Below are 26,121 nucleotides of genomic sequence, written 5' to 3'. Positions count from 1 at the left end.
CCTCAGATAGAAAGCAATAGGGTTACTAAAGCAGAATGTATGCTTTTATTTCTGGTCGTTATTTTGTTAATTTTAACCACCTTAATAATGCAATTTGAATTGAAAAGCAACATTGACTTTTCTATAAGGGTTAGAATTACCTGAACCTCAGAAAAATGTAACTCTGGAGGTAAAGAAATGGAGGCTAGTTCGTGTAAATCAATGATGCCTACACAAGGTACAGCCAGAGCTGATTTGATGTTACAGATATTTCAGACCCTCAGTATTATGAGCTAAAAGGCAGAATTAGGTAAGCCAAAGTGACTGCTTCTTCATTTTTTAAGCTACTACAAGACTGACACGTGCATCTGATGCAGCAGCTTCTGTGTAGCACATTTGAGAACCCCAAGCTGGGGGTAAAACCAGCAGTACAATTTAAATACAGACAAAATACTCTACCTTGGCCTTTATTTTGTCCTTGCCCATCTTCTTGTCACCATCTCCTTCACTTACACATACATCACAGTTTCTAGGCACTGTTTGGAGACTCCTAGAAACAGGAGAATTTTTCTTTTGTTACAGTTGGCAGGCGAGGTCCTATTGCAAGCTTAGCTCAGGGTTTGCAAATACACTTAAGGATAGAACTGCAGAATTTCTTACAGTAATATCTTCCCCTTCAGCTCATTACAAGTCAGCGGAACAGCATGGCCATGTCATCTGCTGTTATCATCCTGGGGGAGCTTCTGTCAGTGTGCCCAGCACTTGGGGTCAGCCAGATGTTCAGTGTGAACAGGAGTGTGGAGCCAGCCCTGCCAAGCCTCAATCCTCACGCAGGCTGTGGGAACCACTGACTGCTGCTCCTGCTCCTCTCGGGGCTCCGAGCTGTCTGATCCTGTTTCATGCTGGCATGCCACATGACAACAAATATCCTGGGGATGGTAGAGTCAGGGAAGAAGCTTCGTTTTCTAAATACACAGGTGCTGTTCAAGTGTGAGTAAAGGTGTAAGTTTAGACACTAATGAACATTGCATGTCATCACCACAGATGGAGAAGGTTGGATTAAACCCAAGCCAGAACCTTTCAGTTGTACTGACTGTATCCCTTACCTGTGTTGGATGGACTCAAGCAGCTGCTTTGTCATTAAAGGAGTGGCACAGGGGGACTTGAAAGAGCTACTCTGATGTTTTATTTTCTTCTTCAGCCACTCAGACTTCACAAGTAGGATGAGTTTCTCTCCTGACTAGTATAAAGAGTCACACCAGATCATGTCACACCTTTGCATTATGTTTGCAGAAGGAATGAGGCAACCCTTCAAAAAGTCAAAGGCCAGTGAGACCTTTATTTGTGCTAAGGAATCTGCTAAAACACCCACCCTCTGTTGTGATAGGAGAGAGATACCTCGCTAATATTTGATGACACTTCATTGATTTTGAGTCAGGTTTTGTGGAATATGAAAAAATACTAGAAATGCCATAAAATACCAATTAAAATCCTTTGATGCATTGTAGGGGAATATCAGGTCTCTCAACTCTCACTCACTAATGCAGTAAGACGGAACGATTCCAACCGAAAGCAGTAATGAGACTAAAATGAAACACTGTTAATGTGTTAAGACTGCATATGTTGTATATCTTCCCAGAAATAATTACTGCAGATTTCTTTGAGCTTTATTGATCAGCAGGAGTTTTTGCACATTCATAAACGATATAGTCCAAACATAAACAGAGCTGTACTATGTATCCAGCAGGCATAGGGCATGAAAGACTTTGTCACAATCAGAATGAATTAGCTATTAAGGCTTTCAGAGAATAATAGCTGATGAACCAAATTTAGATACATGACGTTTTCATAATGGAGTTTCTGTTCGTAAGTTTGCTCATACACATTACTGCCTTTTTACAGTTTATGAGCAAACTTATCATTTTTATGCTTAGAAAAAGTGATTGTGAGACTAAAGACATTTACTTCCAAGGAAGTACTTAAAGAGCTAAATATGTACAGCATGGGAGAGAGAGGGCTCAGATGGGACATAAATCTACAAATATTCAAGGAGTATAAATGCTGTGGACAGAAGGGAAGCATCCATGGTGCTGCACAGGGTGGTAAGTAGGAGCAATTGCATGGAGCTAACAAAAGGAGTGTTCGGACTGAGTGTCAGCAAAACCTTTGGTGCTGGGATGTGTAATCAGAATCCACTGTGATGGAAATTGGTAGAAACAAACTGCCCTTTCCCTTCTGCTGTGAAGTTCATGTAGTAGATTAATACACTGGGATTTTATTGACTGTAATTCCAGTTATTGTTGCAATCTGGGCACTGTCCTGTCATTTCTCGCTCGCTGCACTGACTCTTTCTGTACGAGTCTTCCAGGCTGAAGAGGAAGTCACTTCTAAGTACAATTCTCACTGGACTTTCTCTTCTGTTCTCCTCTCCTTGCTCAGTACCTTGAAAAAGAAAATCAAAGGAAGTTTAAAAAAAAATAAGAGAATCTTTCAAAATGTTCCTACTCCTATTAATATATCAGATCAAGATGCCTTCAGGGAATTATGTTAAATCAAGCTTCTAGTGAGAACTAGTAATACATTGAACACTTTTGCTTTCAAGAGTGAAAGAAAGTTTCCTTGGGGTTTTTTTGAGCGCTGACAAAATCTGTACCATATCAGTTTTTATTCTGTAAAAGTCAAGCAACAATATGCTATTAAAAAGCTATTCTGGGAAGTCTTTGAAAATGCTTGAGGATGAACTTCATAATGCTCTGCTTACAAAGCCAGATCCAACAATGGCAAGACTACAGGACCTTTATAAAGAATGGGTAGTTTTCGAGTACCTGGACTTCTTTTTTTTCACATCTCAGTGGGAATTCTGGCATTGATTCAGACTTTTCTTAGATTGCTTGAATTTTTCCAAAGTGTGGAATATGCAGTAAATTTGGCAATAGTTTATAGCATTCAGAGTCTCTGACAGTGTTACCCCTTTTGGTGTTCAACTTATGCATCAGTTTGTTGATGCATCTGTCATAATTCGGTTGGGCATGGAGATGCTTCACTTCTGCAGGGAAGGCAAAAGATTTTAACAATGCCAACCATAGTAATGAGTCATCATCACTCAACCCATTAAATTATATTTAAATATAACCTATTATAAAATAATAGAAAAATTGCAAAGAATATTAAATTGGCAGAAAGCTTTAAATTTTCAGGTAGCATGGTAAAGTGTGGCTGCTGTAAAATACATTAAGTTCTTTTGACTTTAAAATGGAGCTCTACGAATTTCTAGGTGTCCTGGTTTCATGAGGGATAATAGAGTTCATTTTCTTTCCATGACAGTAGGTAAAGGTTTGACATAATTTATTTTAAAAGGAGAGATACTATTTACAACTTCAGTATTAAATACAGGGTGTTATCCCTGGAGAGTAGGAAGTGTGCAGGATATGAGGTTACATTTGACAGTATTTCTGTTCATACCAAATTACAATCTAAAAATCAAGCAGAGTTCTTTCAAATGTGTGGAGATCCTGCATTTTAATATATATGCCTTTGTCTCATACCAGGATAAAGTGACAAATGTAATAATTGGGTCATTGTGCACCATACCACTTCCCACATTCCTTCACATTTCTTGACATGGAGAAGCAATGACACCTTCTTCCAGAGTAAGAAAAGGCTATGTCTAAAGTGCTTAACCCAATTTAAAGCTCCCCAGTAGAAGAGACACATAAATACTGGAGGGGAAGGGATCTAGTGGAGGGCCAGTGTGATGATTGTGGGGCACATGATGTGCAAGGACAGACTGAGAGAGTTTGTTCTGTCTTAAGAAATTAAAGCAGGGAGGATATTTTATTCATTTCTTCAACTATCTTGCAGTAGAGTCAAAAGAAAATAGAGCTTTTGGAAGGATTCACAGGGATGGTGCGAGAGGTAACAGGCACAGGTTAAAACCAAAGGAAATTCCATTTAGAGATGCTGAATATTTTTATTATTTTTCTTATCATGAATATAGTCAAGTGTTGGAAAAAAGTATCCAGTGAGGCTGTGGATGACTGTCCATCTTCATCCTAGGAAATGCTCCTAAGGTGACTGGGCACAGCTCTGCACAGCTTTATGTAGCTGACTGTGCTTTTAGGAAGGGGTTGAACCAGGCAATCCCCAGAGGTCACTGACAACCAGTGTGTTCCTGTGATTCTAAGAGACTCTGTCTTCTAGCAGCCAGAGCTGGTTCATTCTTGAGCACCAAAGTTATATATGTACACACTAGGACCAGGCAGACAAATTAATAACCCTTCCAGGCACTGAAGACCAACTTAGCCCAAAGAATTGTCTGTAATTTCTTCTACTGAGGTGTGTATTCATTAGGAAATGACATGTAATACTGAAATTAAAGATGATCAGTGAGGATTTGGTAATCTAGCCTCACTAAAAGGCAAAATGGTTGTATCATTTGTATCATCACTGTACCAAACTTGCAGTTAATGTTACAGAGGAAGGACTGTGTAAATTTTCCATTTTTTTTCTCTTCATCATGGGAGCTGGTGCAGGTGGAGAGCAGTTACCTTGCTAGAACATTTTCACAGGAGCAACCTCCCTGCTCATGTGTTGTACTTCATACTGTCCACCTTGCAGGCTGTTTAATCATTATGGAAAACAGCACAGGCTGTCTGTTGAAGTTATTTGTTCAGTTTCTTAGGAAGGTTGTGCTAATTTGTATGCACTTTGGTGTAAACAATATATTTGCTAGGCCATGGACTTTAAAATTGTTTTGGAATGTGTCACTGTTCCAAAGAAACAGCTGGGTCTTGGGTCTTCCTACTACTTTCATGTTTGTTGGAGAGGATTTGAATAATACTTTGCAAGAAACAGGTCTGGCACACTGAGATCCTACTGTCCTTTTCTGAGACAGCCCCCCATCAAACTAAAAGCGTTCTTCAGCAAGCAGTGTAAACACAGCAGTTGCAATTTTGCCATCGGTTATATCCTGTTTGGTCTCACGGCAAAATGTTAGGAGGCTAACAAAACAATTACACATTGGTTTTTCATTGTATTGTGCCACTTTTGTCTTTGGGAGACTGAGAGAAGCTACTCGTGACGTGGAGGGATGGGCAATTTGGGCAACGTGACCCAGCTATTGAGAAGATTTGGGAAGGAGAGGCGGTGGGGAAAGCAGAAGGCCCCATCCAGTGTATTAGTTTGTGATGTCAGTCATCATGCAGAGAGGCAAGTGTCTATAGCATCTGAGAAACCAGGGAACCCTGTTTGTTTGGAAGGGAAATACAATTAACTTGTTGTTCTGTGCCTGGGTGAGGAGCAATGGAAATGTGCTTTAAGTGATGCACATAGGCTACAGTTCTTGATTCTCCAACTGATATTAACAGGCTGAACAAAACTGGAAGTAGTGGGTCAAAAGCCTGGTACAGATCCGATGGGGATGAAGTTGAAAGTTGGGACCTCCTCTCCTCTTGCAGGCTTTTCTCTCTCTGACAGCAGGAGGGCGGTGCATGTCCATGAGGTGGGCTTGATAGCAATTGCATACTTCCTTTTCCATACTCCTTTAATGAGAATCTATGGGAAAGTCAAAGGCTTTGTAGAATCTGAAGATAGCTGCTGAGAAACTAGCCTTACTTTTCCTAAGGGTTGGAAATCAGCAGTGGTAGACAGAAGGGTGTCACCTCCCTCCTCATCAAAATTTCTGTCGGGTTATTTCAGGTGTAATTTATGAAAAGCTGAGCATTAGGGACCTCTCCACTGAACCTCTGCTGGGTTGCATCCCACTGTTTGACAAGTAGTATGGTGAAGCATTTCTCTGTACAAGGTCAGATTAATCTTTTTTTATGGAGTTTCACATGAATGCTTTGCTTTGGGATTGTAGTTTCTCCATGCATAAATCTTTATTATACCAACAGCCTACAGCCCCAGTGAACCAAACAAAACTCAGTTTTATTCCTCTCTGTATTTATCACCACAGTGAGAGAACTCAATTGGAAAGGAACTCTGAGAGTTTCCAGCAGGCGTGGTGGGCGTTTAGGCGCTGTGAGTCTTCAGTGAGTTCATGTTTCTTCTTTCTAAATTTGAATGGTATATGCCAAGCTGGGTCTGGCCAGATCGGGCATCGTTCCCTTTAGGATGATACTGAGGATGGAACTGAAAAATGAACTGTTGTTGGAAGCTGCTGTGGAATAGAGGAGCAGGTTGTGCATGTGTCCACGCATGCACTTCAGCCTGCTGAGTCACAGGATGTGCTCTGGTGTGCAGGCCTTGCTTTGCAGCCAGCACAGGCTGAAGCCTTGATTTCTGCTTTCCAAGGTGTTAGTTTGGGTTCAGGTACAGCCCTTCTTTAGAGAGGCAGCATGACAGATGACCTGACATCGAAGTGCTTGTAGCTTTTACCAGGTGATGAGTTTGAAGCCTCCACATTGAGGTTGATCTCACTTAATTAGCGTTTGTAATAAAAGATACACCAAAGGTCTCTACTGTCTGCACATGTGGGGATTCCTAATACTTGTTAGTTATCTGTGATATAACCATGTGGGCCCTGTCAATGGATGCAAATGTAAAAGAAAAGGTAGAGTTAGATATTTTATATAAAACCAAAATATTTTTCTATGGAGATAAAGCATAATCCTGTTTATCTAGGTTTTGAATTTCTGAACAATGTATGTTCGTTTTGCTTCACTGTATGACTTCCAAGATCTGCAGTGCATGAAACCAAATTCCCAGTTTGGGGGACCCTCTCAGTCTATGCCGGGAAGGACTTAAACATGATACATAACCATCACTGAGAGGGTTTTTATTCTGATACTTCCTAAATCTTGAGTGCTTGACTCCACAATTTTAGCATCTTTTCTGATGGCAGTGTCATACCTATTTCTCTAGTATGACCTGAGGAAGGCAGGAGCACCATCATGGTCTCACCAGAAGGTCCAGCCTCCTTCTGCTAGTGGACACTGGCACAGCTGGCAACAGCAGCTCCCTGCTCCAGTCTGAAGATGGGAGCTTTTAGCAGAGTTGGTGTTACAGAGGAAAATACTCTTGAGACATGAAATTTCACTTAATTTGTTGCTAATTAAGATAAAATTTTAATTAGTGATCCTAGAATTGAGAAATAATGACATGCTTGAGAAAACACCTCCACTTCCCTCCAGACACCTTTCCTTCCCCCTTGCCACTCCCATACTCCCATACAATACTGGGGGTCAGTGCAGGGCACTTTCCTTTTTAAACCATTTTTTCTTTCTTTCTCCTTTTTTTTCTGCCATGGCTCCAGCATGGGATTCTCCCCAGGCCACCATCTTCTCAAAGGCCTCATTTTTCCTGGGTATCCATGTGCACAGGTGTCCCCTGCCCCCTGTGTCTTCTGTGTGGATCGTCTGCTGCTTGTAGGTCCACTTTTTCTAAAACTTGTAGCCAGATCATATCCTAAGCCAAATCATTCCCCATCTGCTGTTAAAAATGTTCTTACTTAGGGTTGCCTTTCTCCTGCAGTCACTCCCTGGCTTCATCTATACTCTCTCCATGCTGCTGCATGCAGAGAAGGGATAAAAAGCTTTCTTGAGAGCGCAGAAAAAGCAGATCCCTAAGTTTTATTCCAGTTCCTGGACATACCCTGGTGTTCCAGGTCATGTGTTGTGAAGTGGGACTGGAGGTTATTTGCTTTGGGGAGATGGCAGAAAGGCACCACAGGAGCAGAAAAGATCTGTGAGCTGGTTTGTGCATTTTCTGGTTGCGTGTGAGCATGTTGGGTGTATGATTTGAAGGTTTTAGCTGCTGAGCCCTCTTCATCTCTATGATGTGTGAAATGCAGCCTCTTGAAAGCTAATAACTTTCCCACAAACATCCACTCGTAGCTGGGTAAGACAAAAGGCTGAAATTTCAGTGCCTGAAATGGAGCTGCCCTGTGTCAGGTCCCTGCTCTAAACAGTATGAGAGGATTTCAAATTAAAGCACCAGAAATTTAACCTGGGAAGAATTGTATACTTTGCCCTGCTTCATTCTTAGAAGTAATTGGAGTGCTATTTTTGACATTCTTCCAAAAGCTTTTATCCTTTCAACAAAAACAAGCACAGAATATATAAGCGCACACAATTAAGGTTTGGCAAAATGATAAGCTGATGAAACTGAGATCCTGTGGTAGGAAATGCTGATCACTGTATATAATGGGTAACAAACAGTCTTTCTCCTTTGTTCTAGAAATTGTCTCATGCAATCCTGTCGATGCCAGGGAATTTCATAGGGAGAAAATGATGTTCATGTGCACGTTTTGGAAAAGCGATGCTTTTACGGATGAGCAAAAAAGTATTCTACAGCCAGATGGATAGAGCAAAGTGTCCATGGATCTTTGCAAAGAGGGATATGCTTTGTCCTGTTCCAGTTAATGCTATGCAGCAGGCTGAAATTGTAAAAAATAAGCAAGCTGCACCAAAATGGGTTTGCAAAGCCATACAGAAGGTCAGTGTTGGATGGTAATGATATGGAAATCAGCTTGGATCACAGGCATAAATGAGTTCTGTGATTCAAAAGTGGGCAGTAATAGGATCCAGTGTTAGGGTCAGGCAGGTGTAAAAATACTGGTGATGAAAATTTGAAAATAAATAATTTAAGATTCGTGGGGCAAAATGCAATGACTTTTGTAGACACAGTAATTGTACCAGGGAAGAAAAGTATTTTCCCCTTCGTGACTTCTTGCTCTCCATTCAGTCACGTAAATCCATGGGTTCAAAGGTTTGGTTTTGGCTTACCAGGCAGTGCAGAAATTGTGATAAAGGCTTAGTAGCTATTAAACTTCCATAGGTTTGCAGCCTTGTGGTTGAAGAGACAGTAACTGCTTTTTTTCTCTTGGGGATGGGTTTCCAATTAAGTCTGTGTTGCCAAGTATTAGAATTCCAGGCTTACAGGCTGCTAAGTGTGTGAATTTTGTGTTATAGGGAGCTGGACCTTTCCCTGAGCCTAAAAAGTTTCCAAAATTACTCTCTCCTTTACCTATCTATGCAAAACTGAGTTTCATTTAATGCTCTGATAGCACTCACTCGAAAGTCTGCAGGTGCTGTGTTGATGCTGCTGCAGACCCATCCAGCATTGTACCAAAATGCAGAGGATGTGGTTTCCCAGAAGTGTCTGGCATTGCCAACAGTTCCTCTCACTGAAGTCAATCAGAGCTGAGGGCTTTAGAGTATCTGCCTGAAATCCCTGTGTTAGAAGTTTTTTATCCAGCCCTTCGAAACTTTTGACTCCTGGGTTTTAGGCGGTTCCATGGCTTATGAGGAGAGAGAGAGGTGGGCCAACTTTGCTTTGATGTCTTCAGTACAAATCAGCCCCTTTCAGCTGAAACTCCTGGGTGATTTGTGTAGCTCTCTGGAACTGCTTGTAAAGCTAACTTGGTGCACCTTTCACTTCCCCTTGATCCCACAACTACCCTTGAAAAGAGCTATGACTTTATGATGTTTGGCCCAGGCTACCTTCTCTTGCTGTGGGAAGTTAAGCTGTGGATTTCACAGATATCATTGGATATCATCACTAATACCCAGTGGGGAAAAAGGAAAGAACCCAGCATGGGAAGACTCCTCAAGGTTTGCTGTCAAAGAGAGCACTGGCTTGCTCTTTGTGGGGTTTTAGGCTGTTCTGCTGAAACCAGTGCTATGAATGAGCCCTGCCTGTGCCCAGGCACTGTGGTGTTTCCTAGTCCTTCACCTGCTTTTTCAGTTGCAGCAGCTTTGTATCCTGCTGCCTGTATGACTCCCACTTCCCATTCTGCATGATCTGCTGAATGTACTTACTGTGCATCCAGAAAAAGCTGAAATAATGTTGATGGCTTTTGCTTTTGTTTTATCCCCTGTCCTTTCTTCTCTTGACAGTTTTTTATCATGCTGTTAATTATATTTCTGTTGGAGCTCACTGTTGTGATTCTGTTCTTCGTCTACACCGACAAGGTAAGTCAAATTCTTCATTTTTCTTTCCCCTTCAGCAAATTTATATGCCCCTTTTTCCTATAAATAAACCATGAAGCACTTGGCTTGGTATGCACATCATGCTTCTGTCTTCTTTGAGACACTCCTCTCAGAAGGAGCTCTCTCAGAATGCATAAACGGCCTGGCAGGACTGGGCTGTCTTGCTTGCTCAAGTGTACAGCTCAAGGTCACAGATACTGCCAAGTGCATCTGTCATTAACAACAACAAAAAAAAGAAACAAAAAACTCCACAAAAAACCCCACAAACACCAAAACCCCCCACAAAAAAAAGCAAAGAAGCCAACAAGCCTTACTAGGAGCATGTAGGAAGAGATACCCATCAGAGTGAATAGGATTTTAAAACATGTGGTTATGGTTTAAGAGCCACATTGATATTGTTGAAAAGGAAATGTACTCTGCACAGGCAGAGGCATAAAATTCATTATCTTTCCACATTGCTCCTTGCAGCACATGGGTACTTAGAGCCTAGTGGAAAGCCAAAGTAAATGCATGAAAGTTTAATAAACACAGCTTTTGTTTGTGCTTTCACATTTTACTTATGTTTGACTATTGTTCCTTCTGTTGTAAGGGCAATACTGCCTATCTGAATTATATTTATCCTTAAAATAATTTTTCTTTCAAAAAATCTTAAATTAATAACTCCAAAGCAAGGGCATAATTGTGTGCCACCTGCTTCCAATCAAAATTAAAAGTCCCTTACATCTGAAGACTAAGGGAACTTGAAAATTACAGGGAAGGTTGCAAAATTTTACCATGAATTAACATTCGTCAGGTACATGAGTGGTAAACACTTTCTTCTGGAATGGGAAGGCAATAGCAAAAAAAAAAGAAAAACCAAACCAACACCACTACTGTGTTCATTAATAAATAAATTATTAATTAATATAATGAGTAGTATATTAATGACATAAGTGAGTGATTATGTATTAGTCATATAAGTGAGTGATTGTCAGGTGCAGTTCTGAAGGACTTTAAAGAGCTAGGTTCCCAGACAGTGTTCTGTAGCTGGAACGTGGAATTAACTTGCCAGGTAATTACAGTAGAAGGGACAATTTAAAATTACTTGTATGCATTACTGGATTCTGAATTACTTGTCAGCTCTTGGGAGAAAGATCTACACATCATACAGGACTAAAGGCATCTACTTAATATGCAGTGGGCCTCCAAAACCCAAACACAACATTTGGTTATATTAAGAAAGAAAATCAGTTAGAAAATATTATCATGTCATTGTACAACAGACTTGCCTCACTGTGAATATAATGTTGAGTTTTGGTTACAGAAGCGATTAGAAGTGCTAGAAGGGTGGAAAAGAGCTGTTGTGAAGAGGGATTATAGAGACAACCTAGATTCAGTTTGGGAAAGGAAAGAGATTCTCTGCTTAGGAGATCTTACAAAGAGTGATTACAGTTGTTTCTAAAATAATGGCAGACTTAAAGGAAAGACCTGTCCTGAACACAGAAGAAATACATGAAAATGTTTCTGATTAGGTTTATAAAATAAATGGGTCTTATGTTCCAAGTCATCATCTTGTAGAACTCATGTTGTTGGCTGGTGTTGAGGCTGATAGATCAGTAAATGTGTGGGTATGGAGGAAAGAAAAAAACCAATTAAGTATTTTTATTCATAGAGTTGTCAGTGCTGTTAGGTTGACAGGTGTGTCACAGAGCATGTTTGTCCTCACTCTTCAGAGATAACAACAGTGAAAAAGTACCAGGAAGGATTCCCTTCCTCCTTCAAAACCTGTTGGTTTGCAGTGGTTTTTATTGATTCTTAATAAAGAGATCAGGAAATTAACTTTCCTCTGACTCACATACTGCAGGAGGTAGTACCGTGCAGTTGTCTGTAAGATCAAAACAGAGTCTAAAATATGGGCTCCAGTTCAAGTGCAGTTTTACTGAGTTAACAAATTGCTGTAGTCTCTGTATTGCAGATGATCAAATTTGAGGCTCTTAATGTTCCTGTATGAGTTTAAATCTTATACTGAGGAAATCAATAGTTTGTGTTACACTTGCAGTCCTGCCTACTGTAGAATAAATAAAACAGCAGCAGCAGCCTAAAACTAATATTTTCATACAGCATGTTTAGAGTTTGTGTGCTGGCTTTCCTGATGTGATAAACAATATTGCCACATGTATGGGAAAGTAGCAAACCCAAACAAGTCCACCACAGTAATTCAGTTAATGTAGATCCTTGGAAAATCAGTGAAGGAACATTCTACACTGACACTTGTCCATCAGAAGAAAGGAAGGTTAGTTTTGTGTGCGAAAGCAGAAGAGGACTCTGCAGATTGTCACTTTGAGCCGTACCAGCCACAGGGTAGGTGTGTATCCATGTGTTTGTGGGCACGCTGTGTGGGCTCCCTCCCAGGTGGTGAAGCAGTCTCTCTGGATCCATTGCTGGGACTGTTGCTTTAGTACTGTGTTAGTTACTAAAAAGCATCATGGCAACAGTTCTTTACAACCGTTCACAGACAGGCTTTTGGCATAGGGCTTTTATTCCCTTACTGTGGAGGGGTGTGCAGCTGTGGACATAAATGGGGAGTCACAACAGCCTCAACTGACCTATTCTCGTTCATCAGCTTGGGAGAAGCCCAAAAAATGCCTCTGCCTCTCATTCTAGTGATTTGGTAGCAGCTTCTCTGAGCTTTTAAGCAGCCAACCTGATCTCATGCCCTAGGATGTCATCTTTTCTTTTCTTGATGGATAAAGGTTTATCTTGATCTCATGAGATAAATGCTGCCCTGAAGTTCAAAACTCTTTCTCTGAGCTGGCTATGCAGTGTGATACTGTGAAGAGAGAGGGACTTGGAGAAAGCTCAGAAATCCAGAGTGTAGGGAGGAAAAGTAGTAGTGCCTTGTTTCTTGGAACTGCACTGTAGAACTCCTTGGCAGGGCCTGTGCTCACACCTTGTTCTCTATTCCTCCAACTGTCCTGACTAGTTGTGTTGCAAAGTACAAAACTTGACTTCTGCAAATGTGAATGTGGGCTGTGGTGGAATGCGTTCCTGTAGGATGGTTGTATGGAAAAACCGATAGCCCTTTTATTTTGTCCTGGCTGTTGCCAAAGCAGCAGAGGGACTGGTTCATAGGCTGTCTTCAGCTCAACGTGAGCACCTGAGGGACTTGGAAACTCCTGCTGACATTTGCACACGTTCATATAAAAGTTCCTAAAACGTGGCTTTTAATTTTTTGATGTCAGAAGTACCAGCCCAGGAGATGTGGGCATTGAATGGAGTTTGTGTGATTATGAAAACTGAGGCAGGTTGTTATCGTCCTGGGTGCAGTACTTTTTCAGGCTACATTTATGCCCCCATTTGTAGCGGTCCAAACTCCAGGGACATTTCTGGAGTCATGTGGATGGTTGTGTGCATGGCTGCCTATCTATAAGAGGAATTTTCTCTTTAGTATGTTTTATTTTGGTTCCATCAATACAGAGCAGCATTTGATATTTCTGTAAGACTGACATCTCTATATGAGACTCTCTGTATTTATAACACATCCACGGAGTACTGAGAGGGTTAACCTTAATTTTATTGTGATAAGGAGAAAGCAGCAGAGCCCTATCCTGTCAGAGATTGGATACTCATATTTCTCAACACCAGATTGGATCCTGCTAGAATGTAAATTATGCTAATAAAATGCACAGTCTTGTACCAGTTCTAACTTGTATAATCCTCCTGGTTTTAGCATCTGTATTTATTTTTCATTTGATGATTCTTCTGGCGGCATAGAAAAAGAAAAGTCCATATTTACTTTTTTGCAGCTGTAATAGGTGAGTTTTTCAGTAGATGTCTGCATTTTATATGATTTACAGGCAGACCTATGTAATGCCCACAAATGGAAGAACATAACTAAAGCACCGTCATGTGTGGTTGGTTTTTTTGGGGTTTTTTTTTTGGAGTGGGGTGTTTTGTTGGGGGGTTTTTTGGTTGTTGTTTTTTTGTTTTGGTTTGGGTTTTTTCTTTTTAAATGTCAAACTGAGTAACATAAGCCAGGAAGGAACAAAAGCACTGAAGAATCACTGACTATGATATTTGATTATGGGAGCAGTTACTGCTATTGGCAACTTGAAGTTAAGATGAGAATTTTCAATAAAGATTAGGCCATTAACTCGCTTGGGTCCCTGTGAAAATTACAGCCTAAATTCCATGCCTGCTTAGCTGTGTTGAAAATGGCCCACAGAATAGCCCACAGAGGATTGAAAAATAATGGCTACTTCTGTTTTTCATGAAATGTGTGAAAATGATCTTGTTTTATATGCTGCTCCTCTATAGCTTTTGCTGCTGTCTTGTAAAAAAATGTGGTCTGTAGATAGATGCATTTCTTGCTTTTGTTTTTGAAAAGAAATTAAAAATTGTTTTAATTCCTGATTGATATTTTGCCTCCTCCCATACAAGGATAGCAGGTTGGAACTTAGTGGGTATGATTTCAAGTACAGCTCAGTCCTCACAACCTCTTACACATTTGACTTTAGAAAATGGAAAAACAGAATCTTTTCCACCCGCTGCACTCATGTACAGTTGGTCACAGAAATTATCTGATCCTGCTGAGCTGCTCGCTGGTGTGAGGGAGGGATTCTCAGAAAACCGATGGAATTATTCATATAAAAAGTTTAGTTCAAGTCTGCTGCAGAAACTTGTTCTCACTGAGCTTCTGTCAAGAGAGCTTAAAAGTTTTCCATGTTTGCCTTTGACAGTGCAGCAGTAATGTCTCCTTGGGTAATGAAGTGCCTCATGTTCCCAGTCAGCACAGCCCACAGGGCTGTCCAAAACACACACACAGGACATGTTAACATTGCTGAAAGTGGAGGAACGGAGCCTAAAGTGAAGAGACAAGATCACCCAAACTGTATGCAGTTCAGAGGTGGTCTTAATTTACTGGAAAACAACAGGCTGTGGAAAATCCTGCAAAACTGACAGAGTGGTCGCCGCACCACTGTTCAGTCAGATGGCCCTTTTCTAGCAATGTTTCTCCATCAGCATTTGACTTTGCCTACACCACCCCCTTCTTACTGTTGGAACTCTCGAGTGGTGGTAGAATTATTGGGTGCCTGTATCCTCCTTTGCCACTGTGAACAAGGCTGTTCCTGCTGCTGTGCAAGGCTGGGATCATTTCAGGACCGAATCTGTGTGGGTAGTGTGCATACTTGTCAGCATGCAGAGAAGGCTTTCTAGAGGACAAGGCCAATTTGAACTCCCTCTGGTATTTCTGTGGGGATGTGCAAGTCCTGGCATATGTATGTAGCAGTTCCTGAGCAGCCTGTGTATTAATGCTTTATTTTCCAGTTAAGGTTCTGTTTGGTTTGTCTCTAAAAGACCTTTAAGATTATCGAGTCCACCAATCAAGCAGTTCCTGGCATGTACCAGCTCTCTGGCAGTGTTCTGGAATCTGGGTTTTGCATTAGGTGCTGACGCAGCTAAAACCTGTTTCTCAGGATCAACAGGAGTAGCACTGCAGGCAGATGTGGAGGAATCTACAGATTGCCTCCTGGATGGTGATGCACTGCAATTACTGCTCTGAGAGTCTGATGTGTTAGCGCTGGTCAAGTATTTTATTTCTCTAATGCAAAATAATGTTATATAAATGGTGATATAAAATAAGAAAAGACAGAAGTGTCTCTGTGGTTTATTTTACTTGGTAATAAGCTTAATTTTAACTAGTTTATTAGCATTTCAGTACTGGTGTCCCACAATAGGGAGTTGCAGAAATTTCATCAAAAGAATTTAATTATAGCTGATTTAGCTCGGCAGTCAGGCATAGGTTTAAATCTCTCCCTGTTCAGCACAGAACCTAAGTGCACGCTTGAACCCATGTGACTGATTTCATCGTATGCTCAAGTCTTGGTAAAGTTGATCTGCAGCTTATGGGTCTCTAAAAGAAATATTGCTAGGAAAATGCTAATGACAGTGAAAATTTGTGGAGTGTGTAAAGAGGCATCGCATCTTTCATTCCATAAGGAATTCAGTGAAAAATAATGAATGTTTCCTTAAAAGCATTATTGGTTAGCTTTTTCCATTTGCTCTGAACATCTTTCTGTTTTGTGTCTTGAACTCCAGCACATCACTTTAACCTTTTATAGGCAGGAGGAGGTCAGGGACATGGAATCTATTTGCCTGTGCAATTGGAAAAACCAAACACACAAAGGAAATCCCAGTAGTTTCACTAATTCATTTGTCTAAGTAGGATTTCACTGAAAGTGCACTTCCAAAATGTTATTAACAGGCTTGTTGAAGGATAGCACAGTATTGATGAAAAGAATTAAGTGCATACTCAGAAATAGGTGTATTTAGGAACAATAGCTGCAGATAAAATGCATTAGGGCTTCCCATTGGGAACTCTTGATCAATGGTTGATCAAGGCCTAATTGATTCCTTGAATAAAACGTTAGCAGGGGAATGGGTGCAGGGAAAGGAAAATCAAACTCTCCTAAATTAAGCTCCATGCCTAACACAAGTACTCTTTGTAAAGATCAGATAATGCAGCAGCCTGCCAGCTCTTTGTGCCTCCTGTCTTCCTATGTTGGCTGAGTTCAGAAATGAAGATGCAGGTCGGTGTCTCAACCTCGGCAGTATGGATTTTTGCTCGTATTGCAGCAAGTTCAGTATTTTCCGTAGTGTCCTGCTGCACAGTTTGGAATAGTTCTTTTTTCTCAGGAGAAATCCAGTTCTAACCCCCAGCCTAGCTAACTGGGATATTAGTTCCCAGATCTGTATGGGTGAATTGAACACAGCTGTTGCTGCCATTTGTGCCTGGCTTAAAGCCAGCCAGATCTATCTTTTATTTCCTTACATCACTAAATTTGTCTAAGAGTTTCCTGATAAATACTTGGTAATGTATCAGTTAGTCTGCAGCAGAAAGATATGTAATTTGGCCTCCTTCTTGCTAGTTTGCGATCTAATTACAGGTTAGCTCATGATCTCAGGAGCATGTCAAATTATGTCTTTGTTGTGGAGCACTTTTACGATTATCTGTTTCCCATACCTCAAGTTTCAGGTTTCATAGTAGAAAAAATGTAAGTGGCGCAGGTCTTCAACCAGCCTCTCCCAAGGAAGACTCTGGAGTACAGTAGTGGTGGTTATTAAATACTTTGCATGTCTGTGTGCTTTCCATTCATCCCCTTAAAGGGTATTATAGGAGGTGAGTAGTTCAGCTCTGCTGTTGCTGACTGGGAGAAGTGATGTGAAATGCTAAATCCTGAGGGTGCAGTGTGTCTCAGGAAATACGTACTGCCCTCGTGTCTGAGTGAATGGAGTGGGACCTTCCTGTTCCACAAGACCAGTTTTTACTCAGTTTTGACTTAGCTGTGGTCACATAAGAAGCCATTTCAGCATCTGGGTGGATCTGGAACTGAGTGCATGCCAGTGTTGAGTACTGACAGAAGTAAAGTGAGAGGCCCTGGCTTACACACGCCTCATCAACATCAGCTTTAGCTGGTGACTGACCCCCAGCTTGCATCTCCTAACTGCTGGCACTCGTTTTCTACAATTTTATTTGACAAAGAGAAGAATAGCAGAAGGAGAAAAGAATGGTTTAGAAAAGTGATAAAATAAATAATTAAGGCAGCTTTAGGCATTTAAATACAGGCAACATCAAATGCTGAGGGATGACTGAGGTAGTATATTGAAGCAGACAGCACATTTTTTATTCATTCTATGAACATTTTTGATGTGTCACAATATATTTCAGGCAACACTAGAAAATGACAGTAAACTAAATGCTTAACATTTTTTACGTATTAGAAAAAGAGAGGGGAAGATGATATTTTGTGTTATCAGACTGTAAGCAGGCCAGTAGCATATAGTCCTTGTCTTGGATTTGTCAGCTGCAGTTGAAGAATGATGAGCTAGGTTGATCACTTTATTAGGCATAATTTGCAGCTGAGGTTTTTTAAACTCCTTCCTTTGATTTAACTCAGCAATGGTCTGCAGTGAACTGGTTGAGACAAGGATCTGTTGATCTGCAGCTCCAAACCATTACCAGTTCTTGGTTCTCTTAAGGGTGGAGTGTGTTGAGTGACCCTTCAAGGCCACAAATCATGCTCAGGGACAGTATTACCCAAACTCCCTGATCTGTCCAAGGCTTCTCATTGGAAATATTGCTGCACTGCAAGATGGTGTAATCTTTTCCGTTGATAAATTTGTGGGTTGAATTCTTGCTGTGAAGTTGAGACACAGGAAGGAGGTTCAGCAACTTGCTAGACACCAGCCATTGTACCTTTGGAAATATATTCCCCAGACTTAAAAAACCAGCGTAATCAATGGTGTTTAGCAACCAGTGGTCATTGATGCCTGCTTGCTGGAATAATTCTTAATATGAATTAACAATCCTTAATCATTTGGGATCTTGGGCTCCCTGAATCTATGTGCAACAAAATGTGATTGACTTGACAGTAGGAAGTGACTGAGCTGGAAGATAGAGTAGATTTTGTGTAAAGGGATATGTCTTGACAGGGAGCAGAGTGAGAGCTTTATTTTACATTTTCTGAGTGCACACATTTCTTACTTGACATGTACAGTGCCTCTGATAATTTGGATGATGGTAATATAAAACAATTCTGCTTTAGTGTCCTGGCATTACCAGTGAGTGAGGCTTGTGCAAAAATTGTTTTAACTATGGCACAATCTTAATTCACTTTGTTGTACTGCAGTAATTTTGTGTACCCTCTTCTATGCCTTTAAATCGCAGGGAAGGCATCCCTGAGAACAGAGAATTTTCAGAGGTTGTTCTTGTCGAAACCCATTCACCCCCCTGCTCCTGCTACTAATTGTCTTTGATACAATTTCTTAATGAGTTGATTTCTGTCGTAGAGTATTGAATTATTATACATCAGTATATGTTTTTATTTTCTTGCTTTCTCTGTTTTGTGCTTTACTGCCATAATCCAAGGATGATGTTGTTCTCCCAGACGTTTTTGCCATCTGCACCTTGCCTCTGAACCACAGGAAAGCAGAACAAGACATGTCATCTCCTTCAGCAGTGCTGATGTTGCCTCTGTTGACAAAGTCCTAACCTCAGCATTTAGGGAACCTTTTCAGAGGTCACCTTGAAGGGCATATTGAAGTGCAAACTGAATTGCATGTTAAATTGGTAAATTATGTAAATGAAGCAAAATGGAAAAGATACAAAAGATCATTGAAGATATTTGAGGAACTACTAGAAGTCTTTATCTAGAGATATAATGAAAGTAGAAAGCCACAAAGCATGTGAGATTTTGATTAAGAACGAGATGTTTGTCAGATTTTTCGCACAAGACATCTCGTTTTTCTTTTAACAATTCAGGACCAAAGGAGTTGCAACAAGATTTGAATTAATCAAAATGTTTGAAGGGATATTTAAGAGCTGTGAAGAGAATCAACATTTCTCTCTATGCGACAAGGACTCACAAGGAAATGTCCTGTAGATTTATTTCAGGTCTACCTTTCTCTCCATGAATAGGGAATGCATTGTAGGTGGCACAAAAACAGCTGGATCTGTGCAAACAAAGAGAAGAAATGTTTTTTTCAAGGTCAGTCAGCTTGAGAGGAAAAAAATAATTCTTTTCTTTTGAGGACTGTGAAGAAAATGGGGAGGATGTGCTGCATACCTTGAAGTGTGTTGAAGTGGGACTGATATTTAAGTAAATGTCAGCAGCATGCCCTTGCTGCTGGCACCACTGCAGGTGACCATTCAGCAGCCAGATGTGGTTTCCCAGGGCTGGGTGTTCCGATGGAAGCCTGGCTGCTGCTGGCTTTGACACCGATTTATGTACAGATGGCAGGGACAGCTCTTTCATAATGACTGTTGTTACCACTGAGAGCACTGAACACTGAGGATTGCTTCTCCCACTGCCTGCCTTAAGTTTTCTCTCTTTCAGCTCTATTCATGGAGGTGTCAGTTTGCATGTGAGAGCTGCAGTGAGAGGTGATTAGATGAGTAAGACTAGGACGCTGGAACTGCTGCTGGATATCACAGTTTTGCCATATCCATTTCAAGCCTTCTAGGAGTTTATCTGCACAGTGCAGTATCAGGTGTCAGCACAGAATGGATGCACAAGTCACCCCTTTCTGTATGGTAAAATCCTGGCCTAAGTGAAGTCAGTGGGAGCTGCCTGTTGTCTTTCATGAAGCTATTATCCTTAATTTTAGTATTTCTAAGTCTCTTTCCCACTTCTTAACTTAGTGATCCAAATAATGCTCACTTGAGTGTGTGCAATGATGTATTCCAGTGCTGTAGGAGATGCCACTGCCTGGCAGCTGCAATGATTGGGGCACTTTGTTCTCAAGAATAATGTCTTAATCTTGTGATGCAGAGTATGTGTGGGATGCTGTTGCCTGCTAAGAAATTGGTTGAATTTTGGCTGCAGAAAGATGACACATTTCCAAAAGAAATGTAATTAATGAGATATAGATTCCTCTGGATGTTAATTTCCTAATCTCTACTATGGCAACTTGGCTTTTGCATCCATGTTCTCAATGACTAACTATGCAGCACCCATGCTAGGGTATGGAATTGCAGAATTGTTCGTTTAGAAGGGACTTCTTGAGCTCTGGTAGTCCAAGCCCCTCTTCAAGCAGGAACAGTGAGAGCAGGGTGCCCAGGGCTGTGTCCAGTTGGGTTTTGACTACCTCCACAGATGGAGGCTCCACAGTCTCTCTGGGAAACCTGTTGCAGTGTCGGACCACTCTCACAGTGGCCTTGTTTGCTACAGGAGTGCATTTCTGGCTCACAGTCAACTTAATGTCCACAATTTCCCCAAGGCCTTTCTCTGCAGAGCTACAGGTGTCAAAAGCTGTATAAAAGCAAGGTAAGCAACATCCACTGAGCTGGTTGCCATATTTTGGAAAACTGTCACCTTAGTTAAGCAGGATTTACCCCTTGTAAACCCATTCCAACTGCTCCCAGTCATCTTCCTGTCCTTCATGAGTGTGGAAAAGGTTTCCAGGATCAGTTGCTCTATCTCCTTCCCAGGGACTGAGATGAGAATGACAAGCCCATAGGTTCTGGATCTTCCTGATTGCCCATGTTGAAGACAGGAGTGGTATTTGCTTTCTTCCAGTGTTCAAGAACTTCTCTCCATCCTCTTGTGGGACAGAGTCCTCTCTTGTCTTGCATGGTATTGGCATTTCTTGTTCAGAGCTTTCAATCACTGTGCTGGCAAAACAGCCTCCTAAGTACTGCCTGCCAGGGCACTACATATTCTGGAGCAAATGAAATATTTATCTGTTAACATTCCCATTTCAGCCTTTTTGTTTCATTCTGGGTATTAATTTTGGGCATCTGCCGCAACTAGTCACCACTTTTCATAAAAATTAAGGAAATTGAGTGTATCTGAAATCTGCATATCTACCAACCATTGACTTCATTTGTTTTGGCTTTATAGTAATTTGTGGAAGGCATATAATGGCAAAAGCTTTCAAATAACAAAATGCTCCCACTGGTGCATACCATAGGTTTGAAGTGATTAAACAAAAGGAGAATATTTGAGTTAAAATTGAACATGCAACTTTAAGCTTTTTCTCAGTGATACTTACTGAAATGACTGCTTTTCCAATTAAGCTTTGACTGTCATTTACTTGGAATTACTTTTTAAAAATACTTTGAATTCCTGGAATGTGCTTGATATCAAACTGCTAAGGAGGCAGCAGGGAGATGCTTCATTCCACCTCAAGATGGACTTTTTGAGGATTTAATGCTTGTTTATTAGATTTTGTGACTGGTTATGGTTCTATTTTTGTATTCATCCCCTAAGTATCAGCTAGTGCTATGTATGGTAAAATGGAGAATGTGGCTTTTTGCTTTCCCATAGTTAGTGGAACCATGCAGATTCCATAGGAGTCAGATTCTGGGTTCCTCAGGCTCCTTGCTTCTGATCCAGGGCAGCTCTTTGCACACTCCATAGATACCTCAGAACTGCCAACGTTACTGCGTAGCTCTTTGAGGAGATTGGATCAGGCTCTGAGATGCAAAACTATACTCTCTTCTTGATGTAGAAATAGATATGAGATACTTTTCTGATCCAAAGGCCTTCCTCCACCCATTCCAGGCATGTTTTGAGCAATGTTCTGCTGGTGTAGCTGGCCATTTGGAGTAGATCCGTTTGCTGTGTGCCTGGGACGGCTTTAGTCTTCCCTGTGAGGCTGGAGTGACACTTCCAAGTGACATGTGGCATGTCCTGGTATGGATTTGCCTGTGTGTGCTCCCTGCTATGTCCTGTGTATCAGGTAGATGCCAAAAGCCAGGTTTAGAAGTGGACAAATGAACCTTTTTCACATGTGCTGTGAAGCAGTTTCAGTGCAGATGAGCAACATATTTTAAACCACTGTTTCACAGACTGTGTGTGGAATTTTTTCTGGCCCCAGCAGGATGCCATGCTGTGGTGTAGCTTGTAAGGGTCACTTGGTAAGTCCTCATCTATCCCACAGCTTTTATGTTTAGAGTTGATACATCTCATTAATCTCCCCCCCCCCCTTTTTTTTTTTTTGTAGCATATTAAATTCAAGGGTTCCCGTATTACTCTTTCTCAATATTTTTCCATATGAAATTTTCTAGGGGAGATTAATTTATCAGAAGAGTATTGAGTAGTCCTGTTCTATATAGATTTTCTTTTGAAAAGTGGCATATTTAGGCACTGAGAAACACAGCTGATGAGATGCACTACTTGAAGCATGTTTCTTCAGTCACAGAATTATTCTCTTTCTCCTCAAAGACTGTTTGCCTTGCTCAGCTTAGCACCATGAATCCACAATTTAAATTGTGTGAATTAAGAGGATCAAGTTTCTGATCTCCGAAAGCTTGCAGTGCCCTGGTTGCTCTGACCTTCCAAGAGAAGAGGACTTTGAGAGGTCCCCATGTCAATTCTGACTTGCCTATCGCTTCACCTTCAGTCCTTGAAACAATTTCCCAATGGGAATTTTAGGTTGCATGCTGATAACTTCTGTTCTAATCGAGCAGATTTAAGTGGAGTCAAGTAGGCAAGCATTTGACACTTATTACAGAGGTTGTTTTTAAGCAATTTTTAGGTGCTCTTTTAAGTGATGGTGGTGGAGTGTGGTAAAGAGAAAAATTAATGCTAAAGGAAAATTATATTTGGCAGATGCTTAAGTACATCCTACATAATAAAAATGTGGTTTTAAGCTAAGAGTGATTTGGGTGTCTCTCCCTTGTTGACCCGTTTCGAGATAATTCAGGGGCGCTTGAATTTTGAGAGTTCATGAAAATGCTGGGATGTGGAGTGCCCTGAATCCCTTTCATGTCTGCAAGCCATCTCTGAGGTGGAGTGACCCTGAACAGCAGTACAGTGGTGGGTCGTGGTTCAGGGCACTGCCCACTGCAGCAACTCACTTCACAAGGGAAGAATTCCCCAAGTAAGAATGAATCTTAACATTCTCTTTTTTGTGTCCTCTGACCACAGTGCTGAGCCTCTCATATTCCCTTTGGGACAGGGTTGTACATGGAGGGTAAAAATGTGTTCATATTAGTAAACTCGTAGGTTTGGATCACGTCCTTTGTTTTATCAGGAACTGGCAGCTTAACTGGTCATCCATTTCAAGATGAAATGGAAAAATAAATTAAACAAGTCTTTTATCTCTGCAGATTTTTATAACAGTGAGTGGGGAATGAAAGATGGATTGCATTTTATGAAGTAGGAAATTAAATTGTCCTTCCACTCTCTAACTTAAAAATCCAGGAAAACTCAGGAAATGCTCATTGCTTTCTGGATGTACCAGTATGCCTCAGACCTGGATTGTCTCAGAATGTACAGGAAGGGCTTTAGGATTTAGGAAGGGTGGCTCTGTAGGTCTTTTCCTGCAAATACAGCTATTTCTAATAAGTGTATGCAGCACCTGAAGGTGAGTTTGTTGATCTGCACCAGATTGACCCCGCAGTGCTCTGTGGCTTCACCTCACCTACATGGGCTTCATTAATGGTCCTAATCAGGGATGAGTCCCCTTTTCTGACCTCTCTAGTCAGCAGCTCTGGGCAGTGGGATTAGGTGGGGGAAAGGGAAGGTTTTATGCTGCTGCCTTTTTCTCAGGGAGCACAGGCTGCTTTGCCTTTCCCGCATCATGCCTGAGCCAAAGACTGGAGTTGCTGATGAAGGGATTGAAGGGCTTTATACTTTGCTAGAGATGAATATGAATATGATTGGTCCTCAAGCTGGGAGTCATGTTTATTACTAAACATTACACATATTGTGGCAGAAATGGCTGGTCATGATTTTCCTGGCAGCATTTGTTCTGTCTGTCCCTGTATCCTAAGGAACGCAGTCCCATGGCCCTGACTAATTTAAAGCGATTAAAAGCTTGCCCCCAGTGAAAGGAGTGATGAGGGGGATTCTTTACTTATTCCCCATTAGTCCTGAGCAGGCCTGACTCATGAATCCTGTAACCTTGGCAGCAAGAGAATCCCCTTTTGCTTCGCTATCCGCAAGGAAATGAATTACACAAGCATAGAAATTCATGAACAGTGAATGCTGCAATTAATTTTGTTAAAGTCTCTTTATATATTTAGTTTGAGAAGAGGAAGGAAGGAGAAGCTTATCACCAGCTATGAGTCTGAAGCCACAAATCTCACACAGCTTTCACTTTGAGATAAAAATGAATCTATAAGGAATCCAAAAACCTTTTGTTTATTTTATATATTGGAAGAATGAGAAATTATGAAGGTGGTAATGTAAAGTAGTGTTAACATCACGATCCCCATATTGAATTGATTAGTGTGGAGGAAACACATTAATAGCTTTTTTATTACTAGTCTGAAAACTTTATAATGGCATTTATTGAAACAGAATTGAAATGTGAATGGCAGAACTTTATAAATCTCAGCTCATAGGTGGTGGCCTAAACAGTGTCTGAAAATGTTGGGTTTTTTTTAAAAGAAGTCCAGACTTTGAAGCTTTCCAGTTTTCCCCATTTAGTCTTTCATTTGGACATATTAAGCAAGCATCATGGCAGAGGAGAGGCTGGATGTTAAGCTGAATGTATTGGATGTGCACATTTTTTCACTTTATGGCCAAAACAGGTGCACGTAAATGTTTCATCAGCACACCCATTAAGTTCCCAGTGGTAAATTTAGCCACAAGCATTTGAGAGGTGCTTACTATGCATTTAATTTAGATCTAAAAAAAGAAGTAGCAGGTTTATTTAAAATGCATTACAGTCAGCTTATTTAATATTCTTATTCTCATAAATTCTTATTCATTATTTATATATGAAAAATAAATGAGAAAGTCACAGAAATACCCATGCAGCTCAAAGTGATGAGGGTAGTTATTCTGAAACAGGTAAAACTTGTTTAGCAACCAGCCAGTCATTTCATGATCTCTGAGTGAAATAACATCACTGAAGTCAGATAGCATCTCCCAGACAGAGTAACCCTGTTATCCTCTCTTTTTAAATTGTACCAAATATTCCTAATTTTTCATGCTGTTGCATAGTGTTGCACTGTGGGGAGTTCTGGTTCTGTTTCATCCCTTTTTCTTATTCTTTCTATGGGCAGGAAGTATTAACTCTTGTGGCCTCACTCTGCCACAGGTAAGAAGATGCAGGGACTTCTGCTTGTGCATCACCCACCTGTCCATGACAACACCTCATTTGGAGTTGTGTTTTCCTTGGGATCTGCACTGATGTCACTTGTGTGTGAAATGCTTTATTTATCACACCTGTTCAAGATGGGTGGCCAGAAACAGTTATTGCTGCACAAGGGGAACAATAGGATGGCAAATAAAGTGCAGTAAACAAAAGTGCTATCTGGAATATAAAAAGAAATAAATCCCTGTCTGTATGGAAAGCTGCACTAAAGGGAGATGGCTGCAGAGCATGAAGGAGAGTCTCTGTGGTAAGATCAGATAGATACAGGCCCCTGAAAAGTGTACTTGGATGCTGTTTGCTTGGAAATTTCTACTTGGTAAAGTTTGGAATAACTACACACTAAATCCTTAAATATCAATCAAAATAGAGTCACCATCTTTCTACTGTTTCAGCATGTCCTCAGCCAGAATCATGGGATTCAGTTTGGTGAGGGATTAAATATCTGGGCTTCTCTGTTGTGTTTTACTTGCTTTAGTCTGCTTTTGTTTATTCCCTTGTCTTTCATAGGATGGAATTCTGCTGCACCCCATCCTTACAATATCTCTGTAAACAAGGAGAAAACAGAAAGCTTACTCCTTACGCTTCTCCTTGACCTTAGCTGTATTGCCTTACCCAAGTT

General features: G+C 40.8%; 1 protein-coding gene across 5 annotated transcripts in view; it reads left to right on the top strand.

Annotated features, from left to right (window-relative positions):
* The window catches only part of TSPAN4 (tetraspanin 4), a 431,876-nt gene that overhangs the window by 367,838 nt on the left and 37,917 nt on the right, over nucleotides 1-26,121 (top strand). For 4 of the 5 annotated variants that reach the window (XM_042038860.1, XM_042038859.1, XM_042038856.1 and 1 more), the window contains one exon: nucleotides 9,819-9,893. The exons of the other annotated variant lie outside the window; for it this stretch is intronic. In XM_042038860.1, coding sequence (XP_041894794.1) covers nucleotides 9,819-9,893 — 75 coding nt within the window. The remainder of the gene's footprint in view (nucleotides 1-9,818; nucleotides 9,894-26,121) is intronic. 5 annotated transcript variants of the gene reach the window in all.

Source organism: Corvus kubaryi, unplaced genomic scaffold, assembly GCF_017639235.1.
Source record: "Corvus kubaryi isolate FWS band 111438036 unplaced genomic scaffold, C.kubaryi_AGA036_p1.0 37392, whole genome shotgun sequence".
In the NCBI taxonomy this organism is placed as follows: domain Eukaryota; kingdom Metazoa; phylum Chordata; class Aves; order Passeriformes; family Corvidae; genus Corvus; species Corvus kubaryi.
Note: the sequence above shows the minus strand (reverse complement) of the source record. Positions and strands in the feature narration are given on the sequence as shown.